The sequence below is a fragment of the Oncorhynchus nerka genome, linkage group LG12 (assembly GCF_034236695.1).
Source record: "Oncorhynchus nerka isolate Pitt River linkage group LG12, Oner_Uvic_2.0, whole genome shotgun sequence".
NCBI lineage: Eukaryota > Metazoa > Chordata > Actinopteri > Salmoniformes > Salmonidae > Oncorhynchus > Oncorhynchus nerka.
The window spans coordinates 89,334,362-89,359,987 of NC_088407.1; the positions used below are offsets into that span (position 1 = coordinate 89,334,362).

A 25,626-nucleotide genomic window follows, 5' to 3' on the forward strand; every position below is an offset into this window, starting at 1 on the left:
AGGACTGATCACCGACAATGATGAGACGGCCTATAGGGAGGAGGTCAGAGAACTGGCAGTTTGGTGCCAGGACAAGAACCTTTCCCTCAATGTCAGCAAGACAAAGGAACTGATCGTGGACTACAGGAAAACGAGGACTGAGCACGACCCCATTAACATCGACGGGGCTGTAGTGGAGCGGGTCGAGAGTTAAGTTCCTTAGTGTCCACATCACCAACAAACCGTCATGGTCCAAACATACCAAGACAGTCGTGAAAAGGGCATGACAAAACCTTTTCCCCCTCAGGAGACTGAAAAGATTTGGCATGGGTCCCCAGATCCTCAAAAAGTTTTACAGCTGCACCATCGAGAGCACTGGTTGCATCACTGCCTGGTATGGCAACTGCTCGGCATCCGACCGTAAGGCACTACAGAGGGTAGTGTGAACGGCCCAGTACATCACTGGGGCCAAGCTTCCTGCCATCCACGACCTATATAATAGGCGGTATCAGAGGAACGACCATAAAATTGTCAGAGACTCACCGAAGTTATAGACTGTTCTCTGCTACCGCACGGCAAGCGGTACCGGAACACCAAGTCTAGGACCAAAAGGCTCCTCAACATCTTCTACCCCCAAGCCATAAAACTGCTGAACAATTAATCAAATGGCCCCCGGACAATTTACACTGACCCCCCCCCCTCCCTTTTGTACACTGCTGCTACTCGCTGTTTATTATCTATGCATAGTCACCCCCACCTACATGTACAGATTACCTCAACTAAACCTCGCACATTGACTCGGTACCGGTACCCCCTGTATATAGCCTCCACATTGACTCGGTACCGGTACCCCCTGTATATAGCCTCCACATTGACTCTGTACCGTAATACCCTGTATAAAGCCTCCACATTGACTTTGTACCGGTACCCCTTGTATATAGCCTCCACATTGACTCTGTACCGGTACCCCTTGTATATAGCCTCCACATTGACTTTGTACCGGTACCCCTTGTATATAGCCTCCACATTGACTCTGTACCGTAATACCCTGTATATAGCCTCCACATTGACTCTGTACCGGTACCCCTTGTATATAGCCTCCACATTGACTCTGTACCGTAATACCCTGTATATAGCCTCCACATTGACTCTGTACCGGTACCCCCTGTATATAGCCTCCACATTGACTTTGTACCGGTACCCCTTGTATATAGCCTCCACATTGACTCTGTACCGGTACCCCCTGTATATAGCCTCCACATTGACTCTGTACCGGTACCCCCTGTATATAGCCTCCACATTGACTCGGTACCGGTACCCCCTGTATATAGCTTCCACATTGACTCGGTACCGGTACCCCTTGTATATAGCCTCCACATTGACTCGGTACCGGTACCCCCTGTATATAGCCTCCACATTGACTCGGTACCGGTACCCCCTGTATATAGCCTCCACATTGACTCTGTACCGGTACCCCCTGTATATAGCCTCCACATTGACTCTGTACCGGTACCCCCTGTATATAGCCTCCACATTGACGCTGTACCGTAATACCCTGTATATAGCCTCCACATTGACTCTGTACCGGTACCCCCTGTATATAGCCTCCACATTGACTCTGTACCGGTACCCCTTGTATATAGCCTCCACATTGACTCTGTACCGTAATACCCTGTATATAGCCTCCACATTGACTCTGTACCGTAACACCCTGTATATAGCCTCCACATTGACTCTGTACCGTAATACCCTGTATATAGCCTCCACATTGACTCTGTACCGTAACACCCTGTATATAGCCTCCACATTGACACTGTACCGTAACACCCTGTATATAGCCTCCACATTGACTCTGTACCGTAACACCCTGTATATAGCCTCCACATTGACACTGTACCGTAACACCCTGTATATAGCCTCCACATTGACTCTGTACCGTAATACCCTGTATATAGCCTCCACATTGACTCTGTACCGTAACACCCTGTATATAGCCTCGTTATTGTTATTGTGTTTCTTTTTATTATTACTTTTATTATAACCATGTGTATGTAAACAAATAAAATTGTATTTTTTATTTTAGTCTACTTGGTAAATATTTTCTTAACTCTTCTTGAACTGTTGGTTAAGGGCTTGTTAGTTAGCGTTTCACGGTAAGGTCTACACTTGTTGTATTCGGCGCATGTGACTAATAAAGTAATTTCTTACATTAATGGAATGACTGTCTGATGGGAGGCGGTAACCTGGAGGCTACCTGCTACATGGAACAATGCCTATATAAAGGGGCAGTACCTGTGTTCTTCATGGGGAAGTCAGACTTCCTCTGCACGGTAGAGGGAAGATCGTTCATCCTGAGGGACAGCTGCCGTTTGAAGGGAGAGGAGTTGTTGTTGAGGGCAGGGAACCCTCTGAAGGAACCCTGTCTGGCCAGGGCCTCCACTGGAGCGTGTCTGCGGGGGATAACCTGGAGGCCCAGGGTGCTCTCTATGCCCAGGGGAGGGGAGGAGGAGAGGGACCCTGGTAGAGGGGCTACAGCCTGGTTTACCACACCCACACTCGGACCCGAGGAGAGAGGCATTGCGGACTTGACATCACTCTCCGCTGTGGGAAGAGGAGGAATGTAAAGGTGACAAAATTAGATCCATCATGTAGACCAGGGGTTGGCAACAGGCCCCAAAAGTTCATTTCAGTTTTTGGTCAAAAAAGGCAGTAAAAATCCCCATGCATTCAGCTAAAAAAAGAGGGAAAAATAGAAAATATATGTTTAAGTAGTCCCACGAATAAAAAACGAGACATATGTGATCACGTCTGAATGTAGTCAAGGTGTAAAAATTTTTAAATTTTCAAATAAAATATATTTTTTGGCTTAGTTATTGTTATTTGAAGTGTACAAATTAATAGAATTATGTTCCAGCTCCCTGACCATCTGCTCCAACAGTGAAATCTAGTTGCCTGCCCGTGATGTAGACGCTGGGCAACAATAAGTACACACACACCTTTCTTGTCCTGCAACTGCCTCATGACCTCTTCTCGCTCCGCGGCTTCCGTCGCCGTGGTAACTCGGAACGAGCCCTCCCTGGTGAAGGTGGTTCTGTTGGAGTCGAAGGTTGCTGTGACACCACACTCCTTCTCTCTCTTCTGTTTCCTCTCCAGACAGGCAGCGAAGGCACAGCCCACCGAGTGGCTCAGACGCTCTCCCTTAACACCACGTTAACACGGGTTTAGGGTAAGGGTTATGGGCTGGTTTAGGGGTTAGGAGGTGGGGTTTAGGGTAAGGGTTAGGGTCTGGTTTAGGGGTTAGGAGGTGGGGTTTAGGGTAAGGGTTATGGGCTGGTTTAGGGGTTAGGAGGTGGGGTTTAGGGTAAGGGTTAGGGTCTGGTTTAGGGGTTTAGGGTAAGGGTTATGGGCTGGTTTGGGCTGGTTTTTAGGGGGTTAGGGGTTAGGAGGTGGGGTTTAGGGTAAGAGGTATGGGCTGGTTTAGGGGTTAGGGGTTAGGAGGTGGGGTTTAGGTTAAGGGTTATGGGCTGGTTTAGGGGTTAGGAGGTGGGGTTTAGGGTAAGAGTTATGGGCTGGGTTAGGGGTTAGGAGGTGGGGTTTAGGGTAAGAGTTATGGGCTGGGTTAGGGGTTAGGAGGTGGGGTTTAGGGTAAGGGTTATGGGCTGGTTTAGGGGTTAGGAGGTGGGGTTTAGGGTAAGGGTTATGGGCTGGTTTAGGGGTTAGGAGGTGGGGTTTAGGGTAAGAGTTATGGGCTGGTTTAGGGGTTAGGAGGTGGGGTTTAGGGTAAGAGTTATGGGCTGGTTTAGGGGTTAGGAGGTGGGGTTTAGGGTAAGGGTTATGGGCTGGTTTAGGGGTTAGGAGGTGGGGTTTAGGGTAAGAGTTATGGGCTGGTTTAGGGGTTAGGAGGTGGGGTTTAGGGTAAGAGTTAGGGTCTGGTTTAGGGGTTAGGAGGTGGGGTTTAGGGTAAGGATTAGGGTCTGGTTTAGGGGTCAGGGTAACAGGCTAGGGTCTGGTTTAGGGGTTAGGGTAACAGGTTAGGTTCTGGTTTAGGGGTGAGGGTAACAGGTTAGGGCCTGGTTTTGGGGTGAGGGTAACAGGTTAGGGCCTGGTTTAGGGGTGAGGGTAACAGGTTAGGGTCTGGTTTAGGGGTTTAGGGTTAGGGTCTGGTTTAGGGGTTAGGGTAACAGGTTAGGGTCTGGTTTAGGGGTGAGGGTAACAGGTTAGGGCATGGTTTAGGGTTTAGAGTAACAGGTTAGGGTCTGGGTTTGGAGTGAGGGTCTGGTTTAGGGGTTAGGGTAACAGGTTAGGGCATGGTTTAGGGTATGGTTTAGGGGTTAGGGTAACAGGTTAGGGTCTGGTTTTGTGGTTAGGGTAACAGGTTAGGGTCTGGTTTTGTGGTTAGGGTAACAGGTTAGGGCCTGGTTTTGTGGTTAGGGTAACAGGTCAGGGTCTGGTTTAGGGTAACAGGTTAGGGTCTGGTTTAGGGGTTAGGGTAACAGGTTAGGGTCTGGTTTAGGGGTTAGGGTAACAGGTTAGGGCATGGTTTAGGGTTTAGAGTAACAGGTTAGGGTCTGGGTTTGGAGTGAGGGTCTGGTTTAGGGGTTAGGGTAACAGGTTAGGGCATGGTTTAGGGTATGGTTTAGGGGTTAGGGTAACAGGTTAGGGTCTGGTTTTGTGGTTAGGGTAACAGGTTAGGGTCTGGTTTAGGGGTTAGGGTCTGGTTTTGTAGTTAGGGTAACAGGTTAGGGTCTGGTTTAGGGGTTAGGGTAACAGGTTAGGGTCTGGTTTTGTGGTTAGGGTAACAGGTTAGGGTCTGGTTTTGTGGTTAGGGTAACAGGTTAGGGCCTGGTTTTGTGGTTAGGGTAACAGGTCAGGGTCTGGTTTAGGGTAACAGGTTAGGGTCTGGTTTAGGGGTTAGGGTAACAGGTTAGGGTCTGGTTTAGGGGTTAGGGTAACAGGTTAGGGCCTGGTTTAGGGGTGAGGGTAACAGGTTAGGGCCTGGTTTAGGGGTGAGGGTAACAGGTTAGGGTCTGGTTTAGGGGTGAGGGTAACAGGTTAGGGCCTGGTTTAGGGGTTAGGGTAACAGGTTAGGGCCTGGTTTAGGGGTGAGGGTAACAGGTTAGGGCCTGGTTTAGGGGTGAGGGTAACAGGTTAGGGCCTGGTTTAGGGGTGAGGGTAACAGGTTAGGGTCTGGTTTAGGGGTTAGGGTCTGGTTTAGGGGTTAGGGTAACAGGTTAGGGTCTGGTTTAGGGGTTAGGTTAGGGTCTGGTTTAGGGGTTAGGGCAACAGGTTAGGGTCTGGTTTAGGGGTGAGGGTAACAGGTTAGGGTCTGGTTTAGGGGTGAGGGTAACAGGTTAGGGTCTGGTTTAGGGGTTAGGGTCTGGTTTAGGGGTTAGGGTAACAGGTTAGGGCCTGGTTTAGGGGTTAGGGTAACAGGTTAGGGCCTGGTTTAGGGGTGAGGGTAACAGGTTAGGGCCTGGTTTAGGGGTGAGGGTAACAGGTTAGGGCCTGGTTTAGGGGTGAGGGTAACAGGTTAGGGTCTGGTTTAGGAGTTAGGGTCTGGTTTAGGGGTTAGGGTAACAGGTTAGGGTCTGGTTTAGGGGTTAGGTTAGGGTCTGGTTTAGGGGTTAGGGCAACAGGTTAGGGTCTGGTTTAGGGGTGAGGGTAACAGGTTAGGGTCTGGTTTAGGGGTGAGGGTAACAGGTTAGGGTCTGGTTTAGGGGTTAGGGTCTGGTTTAGGGGTTAGGGTAACAGGTTAGGGCCTGGTTTAGGGGTGAGGGTAACAGGTTAGGGTCTGGTTTAGGGGTGAGGGTAACAGGTTAGGGTCTGGTTTAGGGGTGAGGGTAACAGGTTAGGGTCTGGTTTAGGAGTGAGGGTAACAGGTTAGGGTCTGGTTTAGGAGTGAGGGTAACAGGTTAGGGTCTGGTTTAGGGGTTAGGGTAACAGGTTAGGGTCTGGTTTAGGGGTGAGGGTAACAGGTTAGGGTCTGGTTTAGGAGTGAGGGTAACAGGTTAGGGTCTGGTTTAGGGGTGATGGTAACAGGTTAGGGTCTGGTTTAGGGGTGAGGGTAACAGGTTAGGGTCTGGTTTAGGGGTTAGGGTAACAGGTTAGGGTCTGGTTTAGGGGTTAGGGTAACAGGTTAGGGTCTGGTTTAGGGGTTAGGGTAACAGGTTAGGGTCTGGTTTAGGGGTTAGGGTAACAGGTTAGGGTCTGGTTTAGGGGTGAGGGTAACAGGTTAGGGTCTGGTTTAGGGGTGAGGGTAACAGGTTAGGGTCTGGTTTAGGGGTGAGGGTAACAGGTTAGGGTCTGGTTTAGGGGTGAGGGTAACAGGTTAGGGTCTGGTTTAGGGGGTGAGGGTAACAGGTTAGGGTCTGGTTTAGGGGTGAAGGTAACAGGTTTGGGTCTGGTTTAGGGGTTAGGGTAACAGGTTAGGGTCTGGTTTAGGGGTTAGGGTAACAGGTTAGGGTCTGGTTTAGGGGTTAGGGTAACAGGTTAGGGTCTGGTTTAGGGGTGAGGGTAACAGGTTAGGGTCTGGTTTAGGGGTGAGGGTAACAGGTTAGGGTCTGGTTTAGGGGTGAGGGTAACAGGTTTGGGTCTGGTTTAGGGGTTAGGGTAACAGGTTAGGGTCTGGTTTAGGGGTTAGGGTAACAGGTTAGGGTCTGGTTTAGGGGTTAGGGTAACAGGTTAGGGTCTGGTTTAGGGGTGAGGGTAACAGGTTAGGGTCTGGTTTAGGGGTTAGGGTAACAGGTTAGGGTCTGGTTTAGGGGTTAGGGTCTGGTTTAGGGGTTAGGGTAACAGGTTAGGGTCTGGTTTGGGTTAGGGTCTGGTTTAGGGGTGAGGGTAACAGGTTAGGGTCTGGTTTAGGGCTGAGGGTCTGGTTTAGGGGTTAGGGTCTGGTTTAGGGTCTGGTTTAGGGGTTAGGGTAACAGGTTAGGGTCTGGTTTAGGGGTTAGGGTCTGGTTTAGGGGTGAGGGTAACAGGTTAGGGCCTGGTTTAGGGGTTAGGGTCTGGTTTAGGGGTGAGGGTAACAGGTTAGGGTCTGGTTTAGGGGTGAGGGTAACAGGTTAGGGTCTGGTTTAGGGTGAGGGTAACAGGTTTGGTTTAGGGTCTGGTTTAGGGGTTAGGGGTCTGGTTAGGGGGTTTGAGGGGAACAGGTTAGGGTCTGGTTTAGGGGTGAGGGGAACAGGTTAGGGTCTGGTTTAGGGGTGAGGGTAACAGGTTAGGGTCTGGTTTAGGGGTGAGGGTAACAGGTTAGTGTCTGGTTTAGGGGTGAGGGTAACAGGTTAGGGTCTGGTTTAGGGGTTAGGGTCTGGTTTAGGGGTGAGGGGAACAGGTTAGGGTCTGGTTTAGGGGTTAGGGTCTGGTTTAGGGGTTAGGGTCTGGTTTAGGGGTTAGGGTCTGGTTTAGGGGTTAGGGGTCTGGTTTAGGGGTTAGGGTCTGGTTTAGGGGTTAACAGGTTAGGGTCTGGTTTAGGGGTTAGGGTCTGGTTTAGGGGTAGGGGTGGGGGAACAGGTTAGGGTCTGGTTTAGGGGTGAGGGAACAGGTTAGGGTCTGGTTTAGGGGTGAGGGTAACAGGTTAGGGTCTGGTTTAGGGGTGAGGGTAACAGGTTAGGGTCTGGTTTAGGGGTTTAGGGGGTCTGGTTTAGGGGTTAGGGTCTGGTTTAGGGGTTAGGGTCTGGTTTAGGGGTTAGGGTCTGGTTTAGGGGTTAGGGTCTGGTTTAGGGGGTTAGGGTCTGGTTTAGGGGTTAGGGTCTGGTTTAGGGGTGAGGGTAACAGGTTAGGGGGTAACAGGTTAGGGTCTGGTTTAGGGGGTGAGGGTAACAGGTTAGGGTCTGGTTTAGGGGTGAGGGTAACAGGTTAGGGCCTGGTTTAGGGGGGTGAGGGTAACAGGTTAGGGCCTGGTTTAGGGGTGAGGGTAACAGGTTAGGGCCTGGTTTAGGGGTGAGGGTAACAGGTTAGGGTCTGGTTTAGGGGTGAGGGTAACAGGTTAGGGTCTGGTTTAGGGGTTAGGGTCTGGTTTAGGGGTTAGGGTCTGGTTTAGGGGTTCGGGTCTGGTTTAGGGGTGAGGGTAACAGGTTAGGGTCTGGTTTAGGGGTGAGGGTAACAGGTTAGGGCCTGGTTTAGGGGTGAGGGTAACAGGTTAGGGCCTGGTTTAGGGGTGAGGGTAACAGGTTAGGGCCTGGTTTAGGGGTGAGGGTAACAGGTTAGGGCCTGGTTTAGGGGTGAGGGTCTGGTAACAGGTTAGGGTCTGGTTTAGGGGTGAGGGTAACAGGTTAGGGTCTGGTTTTAGGGGTTAGGGTCTGGTTTAGGGGTGAGGGGGGTTTAGGGCGGGTCTGGTTTAGGGGTTACAGGTCTGGTTTAGGGGTGAGGGTAACAGGTTAGGGCCTGGTTTAGGGGTGAGGGTAACAGGTTAGGGTCTGGTTTAGGGGTGAGGGTAACAGGTTAGGGTCTGGTTTAGGGGTGAGGGTAACAGGTTAGGGTCTGGTTTAGGGGTTAGGGTCTGGTTTAGGGGTGAGGGTAACAGGTTAGGGTCTGGTTTAGGGGTGAGGGTAACAGGTTAGGGTCTGGTTTAGGGGTGAGGGTAATAGGTTAGGGCCTGGTTTAGGGGTGAGGGTAACAGGTTAGGGCCTGGTTTAGGGGTGAGGGTAACAGGTTAGGGTCTGGTTTAGGGGTGAGGGTAACAGGTTAGGGCCTGGTTTAGGGGTGAGGGTAACAGGTTAGGGCCTGGTTTAGGGGTGAGGGTAACAGGTTAGGGCCTGGTTTAGGGGTTAGGGTCTGGTTTAGGGGTTAGGGTCTGGTTTAGGGGTGAGGGTAACAGGTTAGGGCCTGGTTTAGGGGTGAGGGTAACAGGTTAGAGTCTTACCGAGTCCTTGATAGCCATGAAGCAGTGGCAGATCCAGCGTCTAGTCGTTCCATCTCTACAGATGTAGGAGAACGCTCTCTCAAAGTTCCTGTCCGGAGCGCAGAACGATACTTTCTCTATTGTCTGGTCTAGGATCAGGTCCTACAGAGACATTATCATTACAACATTATCACATCACCACATTACAACATCACCACATTACAACATCACCACATTACAACATCATCACATTACAACATCATCACATTACAACATTACAACATCACCACATTACAACATCACCACATTACAACATCACCACATTACAACATCACCACATTACAACATCACCACATCATCATCACATTACAACATCACCACATTACAACATCACCACATTACAACATCACCACATCATCATCACATTACAACATCACCACATTACAACATTATCATTACAACATCACCCCATTACAACATTATCATTACAACATCACCACATTACAACATCACCACATTACAACATTATCATTACAACATCACCCCATTACAACATTATCATTACAACATCACCACATTACAACATTATCATTACAACATCACCACATTACAACATCACCACATTACAACATTATCATTACAACATCACCACATTACAACATCACCACATTATCATTACAACATCACCACATTACAACATTATCATTACAACATCACCACATTACAACATTATCATTACAACATCATCCCATTACAACATTATCATTACAACATCACCCCATTGCAACATTATCATTACAACATCGCCACATTACAACATTATCATTACAACATCATCACATTACAACATTATCATTACAACATTATCATTACAACATCACCACATTATCATCACAACATCACCACCGTACAACATTATCACATTACATCATCCCATTACAACATCATCCCATTACAACATCATCCCATTACAACATCATCCCATTACAACATCACATTACAACATCATCCCATTACAATATTATCATTACACTGACTATTTCAGCATTACCTAAGGGGTGTATTCATTAGTTAGAAACCTTTTATTCGAAACGAAAAAATATTTCGCTACGAAAACTAGACATTTTATTGGACAAATTCAGATAGGTCCTTCCCTGTTCCGTTGTGTCTGGTTCCTAGTGAAGAAACGTCCGGTTTTACAGAGAGGACACATTACCCTGATTAACACAATACCCTGACTGTCATTACAACATGATCAAACACATCCTGTCCAGATGTCTTATCTACGTTCCTTTACATTGACAGTACATGTGAGTGATGTTACAAGTATCATCAGGATGTATGGACACAAGTATCATCAGGGTGTATGGCTACAAGTATCAGCAGGGTGTATGGCTACAAGTATCAGCAGGGTGTATGGCTACAAGTATCAGCAGGGTGTATGGCTACAAGTATCAGCAGGGTGTATGGACACAAGTATCAGCAGGATGTATGGACACAAGTATCAGCAGGATGTATGGCTACAAGTATCAGCAGGATGTATGGCTACAAGTATCAGCAGGATGTATGGACACAAGTATCAGCAGGGTGTATGGACACAAGTATCAGCAGGGTGTATGGACACAAGTATCAGCAGGGTGTATGGCTACAAGTATCAGCAGGGTGTATGGACACAAGTATCAGCAGGGTACTGTATGGCTACAAGTATCAGCAGGATGTATGGCTACAAGTATCAGCAGGGTGTATGGCTACAAGTATCAGCAGGATGTATGGACACAAGTATCATCAGGATGTATGGCTACAAGTATCAGCAGGATGTATGGCTACAAGTATCAGCAGGGTGTATGGCTACAAGTATCAGCAGGATGTATGGCTACAAGTATCAGCAGGATGTATGGCTACAAGTATCAGCAGGATGTATGGCTACAAGTATCATCAGGATGTATGGACACAAGTATCAGCAGGATGTATGGACACAAGTATCAGCAGGATGTATGGCTACAATTAAGGATGTACAGAGTGTTAGTTACTTCATAATGCTTCTGGCTTAACACAATAAGTCTCAGTGTAATATTGGCTTCATCCAGCAGGTGGCAGCAGATCCCACAGTTGAATAGGGACGTGCCGTGCTCATGGTCCATCAAGGACTTTTCTATAGTAGGTGTACTGGAGTATATAACTAGCTACAAAAAAAGAGGAACGTTTGGGTCGACCAAAACGTTACTAGTTCATAAGTTGTTTTGTTTTTTAAAGTGAAACTTTTTCAAGTCAATGGGGGTGTAAGAATTTCCTCTTTTGAGAAAGCCAAACTTCCACAAAGCATTTCCTCTGGCTGAGGTTTAACACGTTGTGGCGGTCACGAATTTTAGTCAGCAGGTGATTGTCAAGACAATAACTGGTCGGTCTCACGGCAATGGACCTTTAACATAAACACATTTAGAATGTCCTGGCTTCCAGACCTTTAATTAACATAAACACATTTAGAATGTCCTGGCTTCCAGACCTTTTAATTAACATAAACACATGTAGAATGTCCTGGCTTCCAGACCTTTTAATTAACATAAACACATGTAGAATCTCCTGGCTTCCAGACCTTTTAATTAACATAAACACATGTAGAATGTCCTGGCTTCCAGACCTTTTAATTAACATAAACACATGTAGAATCTCCTGGTTTCCAGACCTTTTAATTAACATAAACACATGTAGAATCTCCTGGCTTCCAGACCTTTTAATTAACATAAACACATGTAGAATGTCCTGGCTTCCAGACCTTTTAATTAACATAAACACATTTGGAATCTCCTGGCTTCCAGACCTTTTAATTAACATAAACACATGTAGAATGTCCTGGCTTCCAGACCTTTTAACATAAACACATGTAGAATCTCCTGGCTTCCAGACCTTTTAATTAACATAAACACATTTAGAATGTCCTGGCTTCCAGACCTTTTAATTAACATAAACACATTTAGAATGTCCTGGCTTCCAGACCTTTTAATTAACATAAACACATTTAGAATTTGGCTTCCAGACCTTTTAATTAACATAAACACATTTGAATCTCCTGGCTTCCAGAGCTTTTAATTAACATAAACACATGTAGAATCTCCTGGCTTCCAGACCTTTTAATTAACATAAACACATGTAGAATGTCCTGGCTTCCAGACCTTTTAATTAACATAAACACATTTGGAATCTCCTGGCTTCCAGACCTTTTAATTAACATAAACACATTTAGAATGTCCTGGCTTCCAGACCTTTTAATTAACATAAACACATTTAGAATGTCCTGGCTTCCAGACCTTTTAATTAACATAAACACATTTGGAATCTCCTGGCTTCCAGAGCTTTTAATTAACATAAACACATTTGGAATCTCCTGGCTTCCAGACCTTTTAATTAACATAAACACATTTGGAATCTCCTGGCTTCCAGACCTTTTAATTAACATAAACACATTTGGAATCTCCTGGCTTCCAGAGCTTTTAATTAACATAAACACATGTGGAATCTCCTGGCTTCCAGAGCTTTTAATTAACATAAACACATGTGGAATCTCCTGGCTTCCAGAGCTTTTAATTAACATAAACACATGTAGAATCTCCTGGCTTCCAGACCTTTTAATTAACATAAACACATGTAGAATCTCCTGGCTTCCAGACCTTTTAATTAACATAAACACATTTGGAATCTCCTGGCTTCCAGACCTTTTAATTAACATAAACACATTTGGAATCTCCTGGCTTCCAGACCTTTTAATTAACATAAACACATGTAGAATCTCCTGGCTTCCAGACCTTTTAATTAACATAAACACATGTAGAATCTCCTGGCTTCCAGAGCTTTGGAACATCTACATTTTTAACAAGTCTTAATAAATCCATGTAATATATCCTACACCTTCACAATAAATGTATTATTTATTTTAGACAGGCCTTTATTTATTATTTTACCTTTATTTAACTAGGCAAGTCAGTTAAGAACAAATTCTTATTTTTAATGACGGCCTAGGAACAGTGGGTTTAACTGCCTGTTCAGGGGCAGAACGACAGATTTGTACCTTGTCAGCTCGGGGGTTTGAACTTGCAACCTTCCGGTTACTAGTCCAACACTCTAACCACTAGGCTACCCTGCCGCCCCGAATGTCTAAAGAAACATGATTTGAAGAAAATGTAGTCTATTTCAGAACAACAGAATAGCATACTCTGACTTGTCCTTATGTTAGGGTTCTGATCTGGCTGTGCCATATGGCTGTGGGCTACACTAGTTCATTATGTTAGGGTTCTGATCTGGCTGTGACATATGGCTGTGGGCTACACTAGTTCATTATGTTAGGGTCCTGATCTGGCTGTGCCATATGGCTGTGGGCTACACTAGTTCATTATGTTAGGGTTCTGATCTGGCTGTGACATATGGCTGTGGGCTACACTAGTTCATTATGTTAGGGTCCTGATCTGGCTGTGCCATATGGCTGTGGGCTACACTAGTTCATTATGTTAGGGTTCTGATCTGGCTGTGCCATATGGCTGTGGGCTACACTAGTTCATTATGTTAGGGTTCTGATCTGGCTGTGACATATGGCTGTGGGCTACACTAGTTCATTATGTTAGGGTTCTGATCTGGCTGTGCCATATGGCTGTGGGCTACACTAGTTCATTATGTTAGGGTTCTGATCTGGCTGTGCCATATGGCTGTGGGCTACACTAGTTCATTTAACAGACAAGATCTGCTTAGAATTCCGTGGCATTATTTTATATTATAGTATGATTTGAGGGAGTGTGCACATGGGGCTATTCTGTGTTGAGTGGTTAGGTACTCCTATATGCTTCATTTAGAGTTATTAATGAATGCAACTTTAGTTGTTCTATAGACGTTGGGCTATATGTTTGGATTTTTAATACATTCTACGGCTCCACGATGAGACTAATGATGATTTGAAAAAAGTCGTGTGAAACGCATGAGCTCTGCTTTGTTTTTTTTGCGCAGGCTGTACACACTTCATCAGTCTCTCACTCATAATTTGACAAGCACTTGATAATGCCGCAAATTTCCCGGCGGCATCCCCTTTGTGTGGCTGTAATGCCTAAAAAAATCCATGCCTTTTCCTGGGCCAGTGGTCACTGTACCCTTCTACCTGAGTGCTGCCTGCTCCGAAGCACCTCTCATCTCACTCGGCTCTCCATCACGTAATCTGGTCATTCTCACAGGCTACAAGCGAAGACAAACACATCAGGGACGCAACTGTGCCTCATCCTCATCCAATTCCGAGGTGCATATTGAAGATGTTGGAAGAACTGTCCACATTTACTTTTCGTCAGCCAACAAGATGAGTAGGCCTTACGAACAGCAAAAGCGCTAGCCTATGTCAATCTACTATCCCCCATAGTACATAAGTTGACCCATTCTATTCTGTGCGAGAAATAAATATTCCAAACATTAGTCTGGGACAGTTGTGGGATGCGATAGATCTCAAATGAATATAAAAACCACTAGCGGACGCAACAGATCAGAACGTTTAGGTTAAAATGCTGATAAACTATTTGGCTGTTTCTTCACATTATGAACGCACAAGGCAGTAGGGTATAAGCACAAATGTTCCAATAGCAAGAAAACACTCCATTCTCAAAAGTGACCACAAATGCAATTATGCATTTAATGCTTTTATTATTAAAAAAAAAAGGTGCATTTTTATGGTGAAAATTATCTTCCCCAAACTTGAACACGCTGCATTCGTAAAGTATTCAGACCCCTTGACTTTTTCCAACGTTACAGCCTTATTGTAAAATGACATTTTAAAAATGCTCAATCTACACACAATAACCCATAATAAAGGTTTATAGATTTATAGATGTATTAAAAATAAAACAGAATTATTCAGACCCTTTGATTTGAGGCTCTAAATTGAGCTCAGGTGCATCCTGTTTTCATTGATCATCCTTGATGTTTCTACAACTTGACTGGAGTCCACCTGTGGTAAATTCAATTGATTGGACATGATTTGGAAAGGCACACACCGGTCTATAAGGTCACCCAGGTGACAGTGCATGTCAGAGCAAAAACAAAGCCATGAGGTCGAAGGAATTGTTCGTAGACAGGGTTGCGTTGAGGCACAGATCTGGGGAAGGGTACCAAAAAATGTCTGCAACATTGAAGGTCCCCAAGAACACAGTGACCTCCATCATTCTTAAATGGATGAATTTTGGAATCACCAAGACTCTTCTCTTCTTCTTCTTCTTCTTCTTCTTCTCTTCCGGCCAGCCAAACTGAGCAATCGGGGGAGAAGGGCCTTGGTCAGGGAGGTGACCAAGAACCCCCATGGGCAGTCTGACAGAGCTCTAGAGTTCCTCTGTGGAGATGGGAGAACATTCCAGAAGGACAAACATCTCTACAGTACTCCACCAATCAGGTCTTTATGGTAGAGTGGCCAAACGGAAGCCACTCCTCAGTAAAAGGCACATGACAGCCCACTTGGAGTTTGCCAAAAGGCACCTAAAGGACTCTCAGACCATGAGAAACAAGATTCTCTGGTCTGATGAAACCAATATTAAACTCTTTGGCCTGAATGCAAAGCGTCACGTCTGGAGGAAACCTGTCATCATCCCTACTGTGAAGCATGGTGGTGGCAGCATCATGCTGTGGGGATATTTTTCAACAGCAGGGACTGAGAGACTAGTCAGGATTAAGGGATAGATGAACAGAACAAAGTACAGAGAGATCATTGATGAAGTCCTGAGAGCTCTGGAGCAGGTTCTCAGACTGGGTTGAAGGTTCACCTTCCAACAGGACAACGACCCTAAACACACAGCCAAGACAACGCAGGAGTGGCTTCGGAACAAGTCTCTGAATGTCCTTGAGTGACCCAGCCAGAGCACGGACTTGAACCCGATCGAACATCTCTGGAGAAAACTGAAAATAGCTGTGCAGCGACGCTCCCCATCCATCCTGACAGAGCTTGGGAGGGTCTGCAGAGAAGAATGGGAGAAACTCCCCAAATACAGGTGTTCCAAGCTTATAGCGTCACACCCAAGAAGACTGGAGGCTGTAATCGCTGCCAAAGGTTCTTCAACAAAGTACTGAGTAAAGGGTCTGAATACTTATGTAAATCAGTTTTTATTATTATAAATTCACAAACAAAATAGTTTTTGCTTTGTCATTATGGGGTATTGTGTGTAGATTGATGAGGAAAAAATACAATTAGTCAATTTGATAATAAGGCTGTAACTTAACAAAATTTGGAAAAAGTCAAGGGGTCTGAAAACTTTCCGAGCCAGTTAGGCTCTACACCCGTTGTGAAGCAGATGAATGTGCTTCATTTTAAGACGTTATTTGGCCACTTCAGTTGTGATACAAAACATATAGGCCAGGCTACATGAGATGTGCGACTATGATTAGAAAAAGTTGCAAAAAATGGTATACATTGCTTCTTGCCTTACTCTGGGCTAATATTGTCACCCATCAGACTATTCTTGACTTAATCTTGTAATTTACATAAATTATTTAGTGTATGTGTGAAATTTGTTTTGATTTAGAATGGACAATTATCATGCACCTGTCTCGAAACAGGGGCAGCGGGAAAAATACATGTCATCTATGCACTTAAATAGAGACTGGAGGACGCTTTTCCCGCGGTTCATTTTCATGGCAGCCAGGTAGGCTATACTCCCGTTGTAAAGAGAAGCAATGTGCTTAATATTAGGAAAGTTGAGAAATAAATAAAGTAGGCCTATAGAAAGCTGATGGGATCCTCCTCTTTTTATTAGAGGCCATCACTGTTTTCTCCCGCAATTGCATGGCCTACAGAACTGTTGCGCAACATGAGCTCATGGGCTCTCAAGAAGTGCTTGAGACACCCATGTCTGTGCCACATGGGTGTGTGACCTAGCTGTTCAGACAGCATAGCAGGAGATCCCTTACCTTAGTTTTGTCATCTACTACACGGAGACCGTCTGCTGAGACCCATAGCACCGCTCTCACTGCCTTCTTCCCTGCCTGCAGACAAAAAGACACACACAGAGATGACAGAGACACAGAGAGATGACAAAGACAGAAACAAAGCTGACAGAAACAGAGATGAGAAAGAGACAGAAACAGAGATGAGAAAGAGACAGAAACAGAGATGAGAAAGAGACCGGGAGAGTTACAGAGATGAGACACCCATATGTCACGCACACAAACACAAATCCCAACCTGGAAACAGAGGATAAACAACTGAAAGTCAAACATTGTAAAGGAAGGTTAGGAGAGTCATGAGTAGGTGTTGTGAGTACCCAGACTGGAATGAGGAAGAGAGAGGAAGTCATGAGTAGGTGTTGTGTTGTGAGTACCCAGACTGGAATGAGGAAGAAAGTTGACTACAACAAAGCAACTGAAAGTGGCCAACCAGTTCCTGAAGTTAAATAACACACCGAGACAGAGACGGTACACACAGGACAGGCTAACTCATTCACACAGGTCTCGTCTTGATCCTTCTCTGATGGAAGAAGAGCTGGTGAGACACACACACACACACACGTCTCCAGGTAGTTTGTTGGTGAGGTCCCAGACAGTTCCTGGTGGCCTGGCCCAGTAGTACAGTCAGCCATAATCAGAGAGTGAGGGGGTTATATTAAGGGCAAGGCAAGAGACAGGCACTTGGCCTTCACACACAAAAGCACAACTTACTTTGGTAAAGAAGCCCTTGAAGAATTTCCTGTCCTGTTGTGGGATTGGTACAGGAGAAGGTGGGTGGGGGGGGGGACAAGGACGCACAATGTTACCGATGACCGATGGCTACATTTAGAATGTCCAGATGAGGGTATAGGTGTGTGTGTGTGAGTGGAAGACAGGTGTGTATGCCTTTGTTTATGGGGGGAAGGAGGGGTTGGAGGAGTGAAGCTTGATTAGGAGTGAGTGAGTGAGTGAGTGAGTGAGTGGAGTGACAGATGGATGAATAGAGGGATCCAGTTTGAGGGGAGTAAGGTGAATCATATTGGAAGGTGAATCATATTGGAAGGTGAATCATCTGGGATTCATATTGGCGTTGAGGAGTTTACCACAGTCACTGGCTTCATTAATAAGTGCCTCGAGTCATACCCACAGTGACCGTACATATCCCAACCAGAAGCCATGGATTACAGGCAAGATCTACACTGAGCTAAAGGCTAGAGCTGCTGCTTTCAAGGAGCGGGACAATAAGTCTGACACTTATAAGAAATCCCACTGCAAACTGATGCTCGTCAGATGTGGCAGGGCTTGAAAACTATCATGGATTACAAAGGGGAACCCAGTCACGAGCTGAACAGTGACGCGAGCCTACCAGACGAGCTAAATGCCTTCTATACTCGCTTCGAGGCAAGCAACACTGAACCATGCATGAGAGCACCAGCTGTTCCCGGACGACTGTGTGATCACGCTCTCCGTAGCCGATGTGGGTAAGACCTTTTAACAGGTTAATATTCACAAGACAGATTACCAGGACCCACGTGTACTCAGAGCATGTGCTGACAGCTGGCAAGGCGTCTTCACTGTCATGTTTCAACCTCTTCCCTGTCCGAGTCTGTAATACCAACAAACAGACCACCATAGTCCCCGTGCCCAAAAACACCAAGGTAACCTGTCTAAGTGACTATGGCCCAGTAGCACTCACCTCTGTAGCCATGAAGTGCTGTGAAAGGCTGGTCATGGATCATGTAAAGATAGATTAGATAGTATTGCAATAATCCCCTGGAGGGGAAATGTGACTGTAACAATCAATATCAGTAAATAGACCATAAAAAAAAAAAAACATGTACACACAGTTTTTTTGTATATCCATTGATGTGTCTAAGTGTTTGTGTTGAAAAGCCTCATGGTAAGAAGGATCGGCGCAAATGTTCGGTTTTGGCCCTGAGTAAAATAAATCTGTCATCGCACTGCGATGATCCAGGCAGGTACTGTGGAGGAGGTGACTAGTGGTGGTTATATCACTGTGATTCTCCAGGCTGGTACTGTGGAGGAGGTGACTAGTGTTGGTTATATCACTGTGATTCTCCAGGCTGGTACTGTGGAGGTGGTGACTAGTGGTGGTTATATCACTGTGATTCTCCAGGCTGGTACTGTGGAGGAGGTGACTAGTGGTGGTTATATCACTGTGATTCTCCAGGTACTGTGGAGGGGCTGGCTAGTGGTGGTTATATCACTGTGATTCTCCAGGTACTGTGGAGGAGGTGACTAGTGGTGGTTATATCACTGTAACTAGTGGTGGTTATATCACTGTGATTCTCCAGGTACTGTGGAGGAGGTAACTAGTGGTGGTTATATCACTGTGATTCTCCAGGTACTGTGGAGGGGCTGGCTAGTGGTGGTTATATCACTGTGATGCTCCAGGTACTGTGGAGGAGGTGACTAGTGGTGGTTATATCACTGTGATGCTCCAGGTACTGTGGAGGAGGTGACTAGTGGTGGTTATATCACTGTGACTAGTGGTGGTTATATCACTGTGACTAGTGGTGGTTATATCACTGTGACTAGTGGTGGTTATATCACTGTGACTAGTGGTGGTTATATCACTGTGACTAGTGGTGGTTATATCACTGTGACTAATGGTGGTTATATCACTGTGATGCTCCAGGTACTGTGGAGGGGCTGGCTAGTGGTGATTATATCACTGTGACTGGTGGTGGTTATATCACTGTGACTAGTGGTGGTTATATCACTGTGACTAGTGGTGGTTATATCACTGTGACTAGTGGTGGTTATATCACTGTGACTAGTGGTGGTTATATCACTGTGATTCTCCAGGCTGGTACTGTGGAGGAGGTGACTAGTGGTGGTTATATCACTGTGATTCTCCAGGCTGGTACTGTGGAGGGGCTGGCTAGTGTTGGTTATATCACTGTGATTCTCCAGGCTGGTACTGTGGAGGAGGTGACTAGTGTTGGTTATATCACTGTGATTCTCCAGGCTGGTACTGTGGAGGAGGTGACTAGTGGTGGTTATATCACTGTGACTAGTGGTGGTTATATCACTGTGATTCTCCAGGCTGGTACTGTGGAGGAGGTGACTAGTGTTGGTTATATCACTGTGATTCTCCAGGCTGGTACTGTGGAGGAGGTGACTAGTGGTGGTTATATCACTGTGACTAGTGGTGGTTATGTGACTAGTGGTGGTTATGTGACTAGTGGTGGTTATATCACTGTGACTAGTGGTGGTTATATCACTGTGACTAGTGGTGGTTATATCACTGTGACTAGTGGTGGTTATATCACTGTGACTAGTGGTGGTTATATCACTGTGACTAGTGGTGGTTATATCACTGTGACTAGTGGTGGTTATATCACTGTGACTAATGGTGGTTATATCACTGTGATGCTCCAGGTACTGTGGAGGGGCTGGCTAGTGGTGGTTATATCACTGTGACTAGTGGTGGTTATATCACTGTGACTAGTGGTGGTTATATCACTGTGACTAGTGGTGGTTATATCACTGTGACTAGTGGTGGTTATATCACTGTGACTAGTGGTGGTTATATCACTGTGACTAGTGGTGGTTATATCACTGTGACTAGTGGTGGTTATATTACTGTGACTAGTGGTGGTTATATTACTGTGATGCTCCAGGTACTGTGGAGGAGGTGACTAGTGGTGGTTATATCACTGTGACTAGTGGTGGTTATATCACTGTGACTAGTGGTGGTTATATCACTGTGACTAGTGGTGGTTATATCACTGTGACTAGTGGTGGTTATATCACTGTGACTAGTGGTGGTTATATCACTGTGACTAGTGGTGGTTATATCATTGTGACTAGTGGTGGTTATATCACTGTGACTAGTGGTGGTTATATCACTGTGACTAGTGGTGGTTATATCACTGTGACTAGTGGTGGTTATATCACTGTGACTAGTGGTGGTTATATCACTGTGATGCTCCAGGTACTGTGGAGGAGGTGACTAGTGTTGGTTATATCACTGTGATTCTCCAGGTACTGTGGAGGTGGTGACTAGTGGTGGTTATATCACTGTGACTAGTGGTGGTTATATCACTGTGACTAGTGGTGGTTATATCACTGTGACTAGTGGTGGTTATATCACTGTGACTGGTGGTGGTTATATCACTGTGACTAGTGGTGGTTATATCACTGTGACTAGTGGTGGTTATATCACTGTGATGCTCCAGGTACTGTGGAGGAGGTGACTAGTGGTGGTTATATTACTGTGACTAGTGGTGGTTATATCACTGTGACTAGTGGTGGTTATATCACTGTGACTAGTGGTGGTTATATCACTGTGATGCTCCAGGTACTGTGGAGGAGGTGACTAGTGGTGGTTATATCACTGTGACTAGTGGTGGTTATATCACTGTGACTAGTGGTGGTTATATCACTGTGACTAGTGGTGGTTATATCACTGTGACTAGTGGTGGTTATATCACTGTGACTAGTGGTGGTTATATTACTGTGATGCTCCAGGTACTGTGGAGGAGGTGACTAGTGGTGGTTATATCACTGTGATGCTCCAGGTACTGTGGAGAAGGTGACTAGTGGTGGTTATATCACTGTGATGCTCCAGGTACTGTGGAGGAGGTGACTAGTGGTGGTTATATCACTGTGACTAGTGTTGGTTATATCACTGTGATGCTCCAGGTACTGTGGAGGAGGTGACTAGTGGTGGTTATATCACTGTGATGCTCCAGGTACTATGGAGGAGGTGACTAGTGGTGGTTATATCACTGTGATGCTCCAGGTACTGTGGAGGAGGTGACTAGTGGTGGTTATATCACTGTGATGCTCCAGGTACTGTGGAGGAGGTGACTAGTGGTGGTTATATCACTGTGATGCTCCAGGTACTGTGGAGGAGGTGACTAGTGGTGGTTATATCACTGTGACTAGTGGTGGTTATATCACTGTGATGCTCCAGGTACTGTGGAGGTGACGACTAGTGGTGGTTATATCACTGTGACTAGTGGTGGTTATATCACTGTGACTAGTGGTGGTTATATCATTGTGATGCTCCAGGTACTGTGGAGGAGGTGACTAGTGGTGGTTATATCACTGTGACTAATGGTGGTTATATCACTGTGACTAGTGGTGGTTATATCACTGTGACTAGTGGTGGTTATATCACTGTGACTAGTGGTGGTTATATTACTGTGACTAGTGGTGGTTATATCACTGTGATGCTCCAGGTACTGTGGAGGAGGTGACTAGTGGTGGTTATATCACTGTGATGCTCCAGGTACTGTGGAGGAGGTGACTAGTGGTGGTTATATCACTGTGATGCTCCAGGTACTGTGACTAGTGGTGGTTATATCACTGTGATGCTCCAGGTACTGTGACTAGTGGTGGTTATATCACTGTGATGCTCCAGGTACTGTGGAGGGGCTGGCTAGTGGTGGTTATATCACTGTGATGCTCCAGGTACTGTGGAGGAGGTGACTAGTGGTGGTTATATCACTGTAACTAGTGGTGGTTATATCACTGTGACTAGTGGTGGTTATATCACTGTGACTAGTGGTGGTTATATCACTGTGATGCTCCAGGTACTGTGGAGGAGGTGACTAGTGGTGGTTATATCACTGTGACTAGTGGTGGTTATATCACTGTGACTAGTGGTGGTTATATCACTGTGACTAATGGTGGTTATATCACTGTGACTAATGGTGGTTATATCACTGTGATGCTCCAGGTACTGTGGAGGAGGTGACTAGTGGTGGTTATATCACTGTGATGCTCCAGGTACTGTGGAGGAGGTGACTAGTGGTGGTTATATCACTGTGATGCTCCAGGTACTGTGACTAGTGGTGGTTATATCACTGTGATGCTCCAGGTACTGTGGCTAGTGGTGGTTATATCACTGTGATGCTCCAGGTACTGTGGCTAGTGGTGGTTATATCACTGTGATGCTCCAGGTACTGTGGAGGAGGTGACTAGTGGTGGTTATATCACTGTGATGCTCCAGGTACTGTGGAGGAGGTGACTAGTGGTGGTTATATCACTGTGACTAGTGGTGGTTATATCACTGTGATTCTCCAGGTACTGTGGAGGAGGTGACTAGTGTTGATTATATCACTGTGATGCTCCAGGTACTGTGGAGGAGGTGACTAGTGGTGGTTATATCACTGTGATGCTCCAGGTACTGTGGAGGAGGTGACTAGTGGTGGTTATATCACTGTGATGCTCCTGGTACTGTGACTAGTGGTGGTTATATCACTGTGATGCTCCTGGTACTGTGACTAGTGGTGGTTATATCACTGTGATTCTCCAGGTACTGTGGAGGAGGTGACTAGTGGTGGTTATATCACTGTGATGCTCCAGGTACTGTGGAGGAGGTGACTAGTGGTGGTTATATCACTGTGATGCTCCAGGTACTATGGAGGAGGTGACTAGTGGTGGTTATATCACTGTGATGCTCCAGGTACTGTGGAGGAGGTGACTAGTGGTGGTTATATCACTGTGATGCTCCAGGTACTGTGGAGGAGGTGACTAGTGGTGGTTATATCACTGTGATGCTCCAGGTACTGTGGAGGAGGTGACTAGTGGTGGTTATATCACTGTGACTAGTGGTGGTTATATCACTGTGACTAGTGGTGGTTATATCACTGTGATGCTCCAGGTACTGTGGAGGTGACGACTAGTGGTGGTTATATCACTGTGACTAGTGGTGGTTATATCACTGTGACTAGTGGTGGTTATATCATTGTGATGCTCCAGGTACTGTGGAGGAGGTGACTAGTGGTGGTTATATCACTGTGACTAATGGTGGTTATATCACTGTGACTAGTGGTGGTTATATCACTGTGACTAGTGGTGGTTATATCACTGTGACTAGTGGTGGTTATATCACTGTGACTAGTGGTGGTTATATTACTGTGACTAGTGGTGGTTATATCACTGTGATGCTCCAGGTACTGTGGAGGAGGTGACTAGTGGTGGTTATATCACTGTGATGCTCCAGGTACTGTGACTAGTGGTGGTTATATCACTGTGATGCTCCAGGTACTGTGACTAGTGGTGGTTATATCACTGTGATGCTCCAGGTACTGTGGAGGGGCTGGCTAGTGGTGGTTATATCACTGTGATGCTCCAGGTACTGTGGAGGAGGTGACTAGTGGTGGTTATATCACTGTAACTAGTGGTGGTTATATCACTGTGACTAGTGGTGGTTATATCACTGTGACTAGTGGTGGTTATATCACTGTGATGCTCCAGGTACTGTGGAGGAGGTGACTAGTGGTGGTTATATCACTGTGACTAGTGGTGGTTATATCACTGTGACTAGTGGTGGTTATATCACTGTGACTAGTGGTGGTTATATCACTGTGACTAGTGGTGGTTATATCACTGTGATGCTCCAGGTACTGTGGAGGAGGTGACTAGTGGTGGTTATATCACTGTGATGCTCCAGGTACTGTGGAGGAGGTGACTAGTGGTGGTTATATCACTGTGATGCTCCAGGTACTGTGGAGGAGGTGACTAGTGGTGGTTATATCACTGTGATGCTCCAGGTACTGTGACTAGTGGTGGTTATATCACTGTGATGCTCCAGGTACTGTGGCTAGTGGTGGTTATATCACTGTGATGCTCCTGGTACTGTGGCTAGTGGTGGTTATATCACTGTGATGCTCCAGGTACTGTGGAGGAGGTGACTAGTGGTGGTTATATCACTGTGATGCTCCAGGTACTGTGGAGGAGGTGACTAGTGGTGGTTATATCACTGTGACTAGTGGTGGTTATATCACTGTGATTCTCCAGGTACTGTGGAGGAGGTGACTAGTGTTGGTTATATCACTGTGATGCTCCAGGTACTGTGGAGGAGGTGACTAGTGGTGGTTATATCACTGTGATGCTCCAGGTACTGTGGAGGAGGTGACTAGTGGTGGTTATATCACTGTGATGCTCCTGGTACTGTGACTAGTGGTGGTTATATCACTGTGATGCTCCTGGTACTGTGACTAGTGGTGGTTATATCACTGTGATTCTCCAGGTACTGTGGAGGAGGTGACTAGTGGTGGTTATATCACTGTGATGCTCCTGGTACTGTGACTAGTGGTGGTTATATCACTGTGATGCTCCTGGTACTGTGACTAGTGGTGGTTATATCACTGTGATTCTCCAGGTACTGTGGAGGAGGTGACTAGTGGTGGTTATATCACTGTGACTAGTGTTGGTTATATCACTGTGACTAGTGTTGGTTATATCACTGTGATGCTCCAGGTACTGTGGAGGAGGTGACTAGTGTTGGTTATATCACTGTGACTAGTGGTGGTTATATCACTGTGATGCTCCTGGTACTGTGACTAGTGGTGGTTATATCACTGTGATGCTCCTGGTACTGTGACTAGTGGTGGTTATATCACTGTGATTCTCCAGGTACTGTGGAGGAGGTGACTAGTGGTGGTTATATTACTGTGACTAGTGGTGGTTATATCACTGTGATGCTCCAGATACTGTGGAGGAGGTGACTAGTGGTGGTTATATCACTGTGACTAGTGGTGGTTATATCACTGTGATGCTCCAGATACTGTGGAGGAGGTGACTAGTGTTTGCCACCATAATTCTAATCTCTTTGAGGACCAATCACGGCTCTAGTTCGTCCTGCTTGGTGCCGATGGTAGATCCAGCACGGGCTCTAGTTCGTCCTGCTTGGTGCCGATGGTAGATCCAGCACGGGCTCTAGTTCGTCCTGCTTGGTGCCGATGGTAGATCCAGCACGGGCTCTAGTTCGTCCTGCTTGGTGCCGATGGTAGATCCAGCACGGGCTCTAGTTCGTCCTGCTTGGTGCCGATGGTAGATCCAGCACGGGCTCTAGTTCGTCCTGCTTGGTGCCGATGGTAGATCCAGCACGGGCT

At 46.1% G+C, this 25,626-nt stretch overlaps 1 protein-coding gene across 1 annotated transcript in view; it reads right to left on the reverse strand.

Moving 5' to 3' along the window:
- The window catches only part of numb (NUMB endocytic adaptor protein), a 94,952-nt gene that overhangs the window by 14,118 nt on the left and 55,208 nt on the right, over window positions 1-25,626 (reverse strand). Inside the window, exons 4-8 of the mRNA XM_065025951.1 lie at window positions 17,483-17,515; window positions 16,736-16,810; window positions 8,840-8,980; window positions 2,976-3,177; window positions 2,272-2,580 (exon numbers count right to left, since the gene is read on the reverse strand). Coding sequence (XP_064882023.1) covers window positions 2,272-2,580; window positions 2,976-3,177; window positions 8,840-8,980; window positions 16,736-16,810; window positions 17,483-17,515 — 760 coding nt within the window. The remainder of the gene's footprint in view (window positions 1-2,271; window positions 2,581-2,975; window positions 3,178-8,839; window positions 8,981-16,735; window positions 16,811-17,482; window positions 17,516-25,626) is intronic.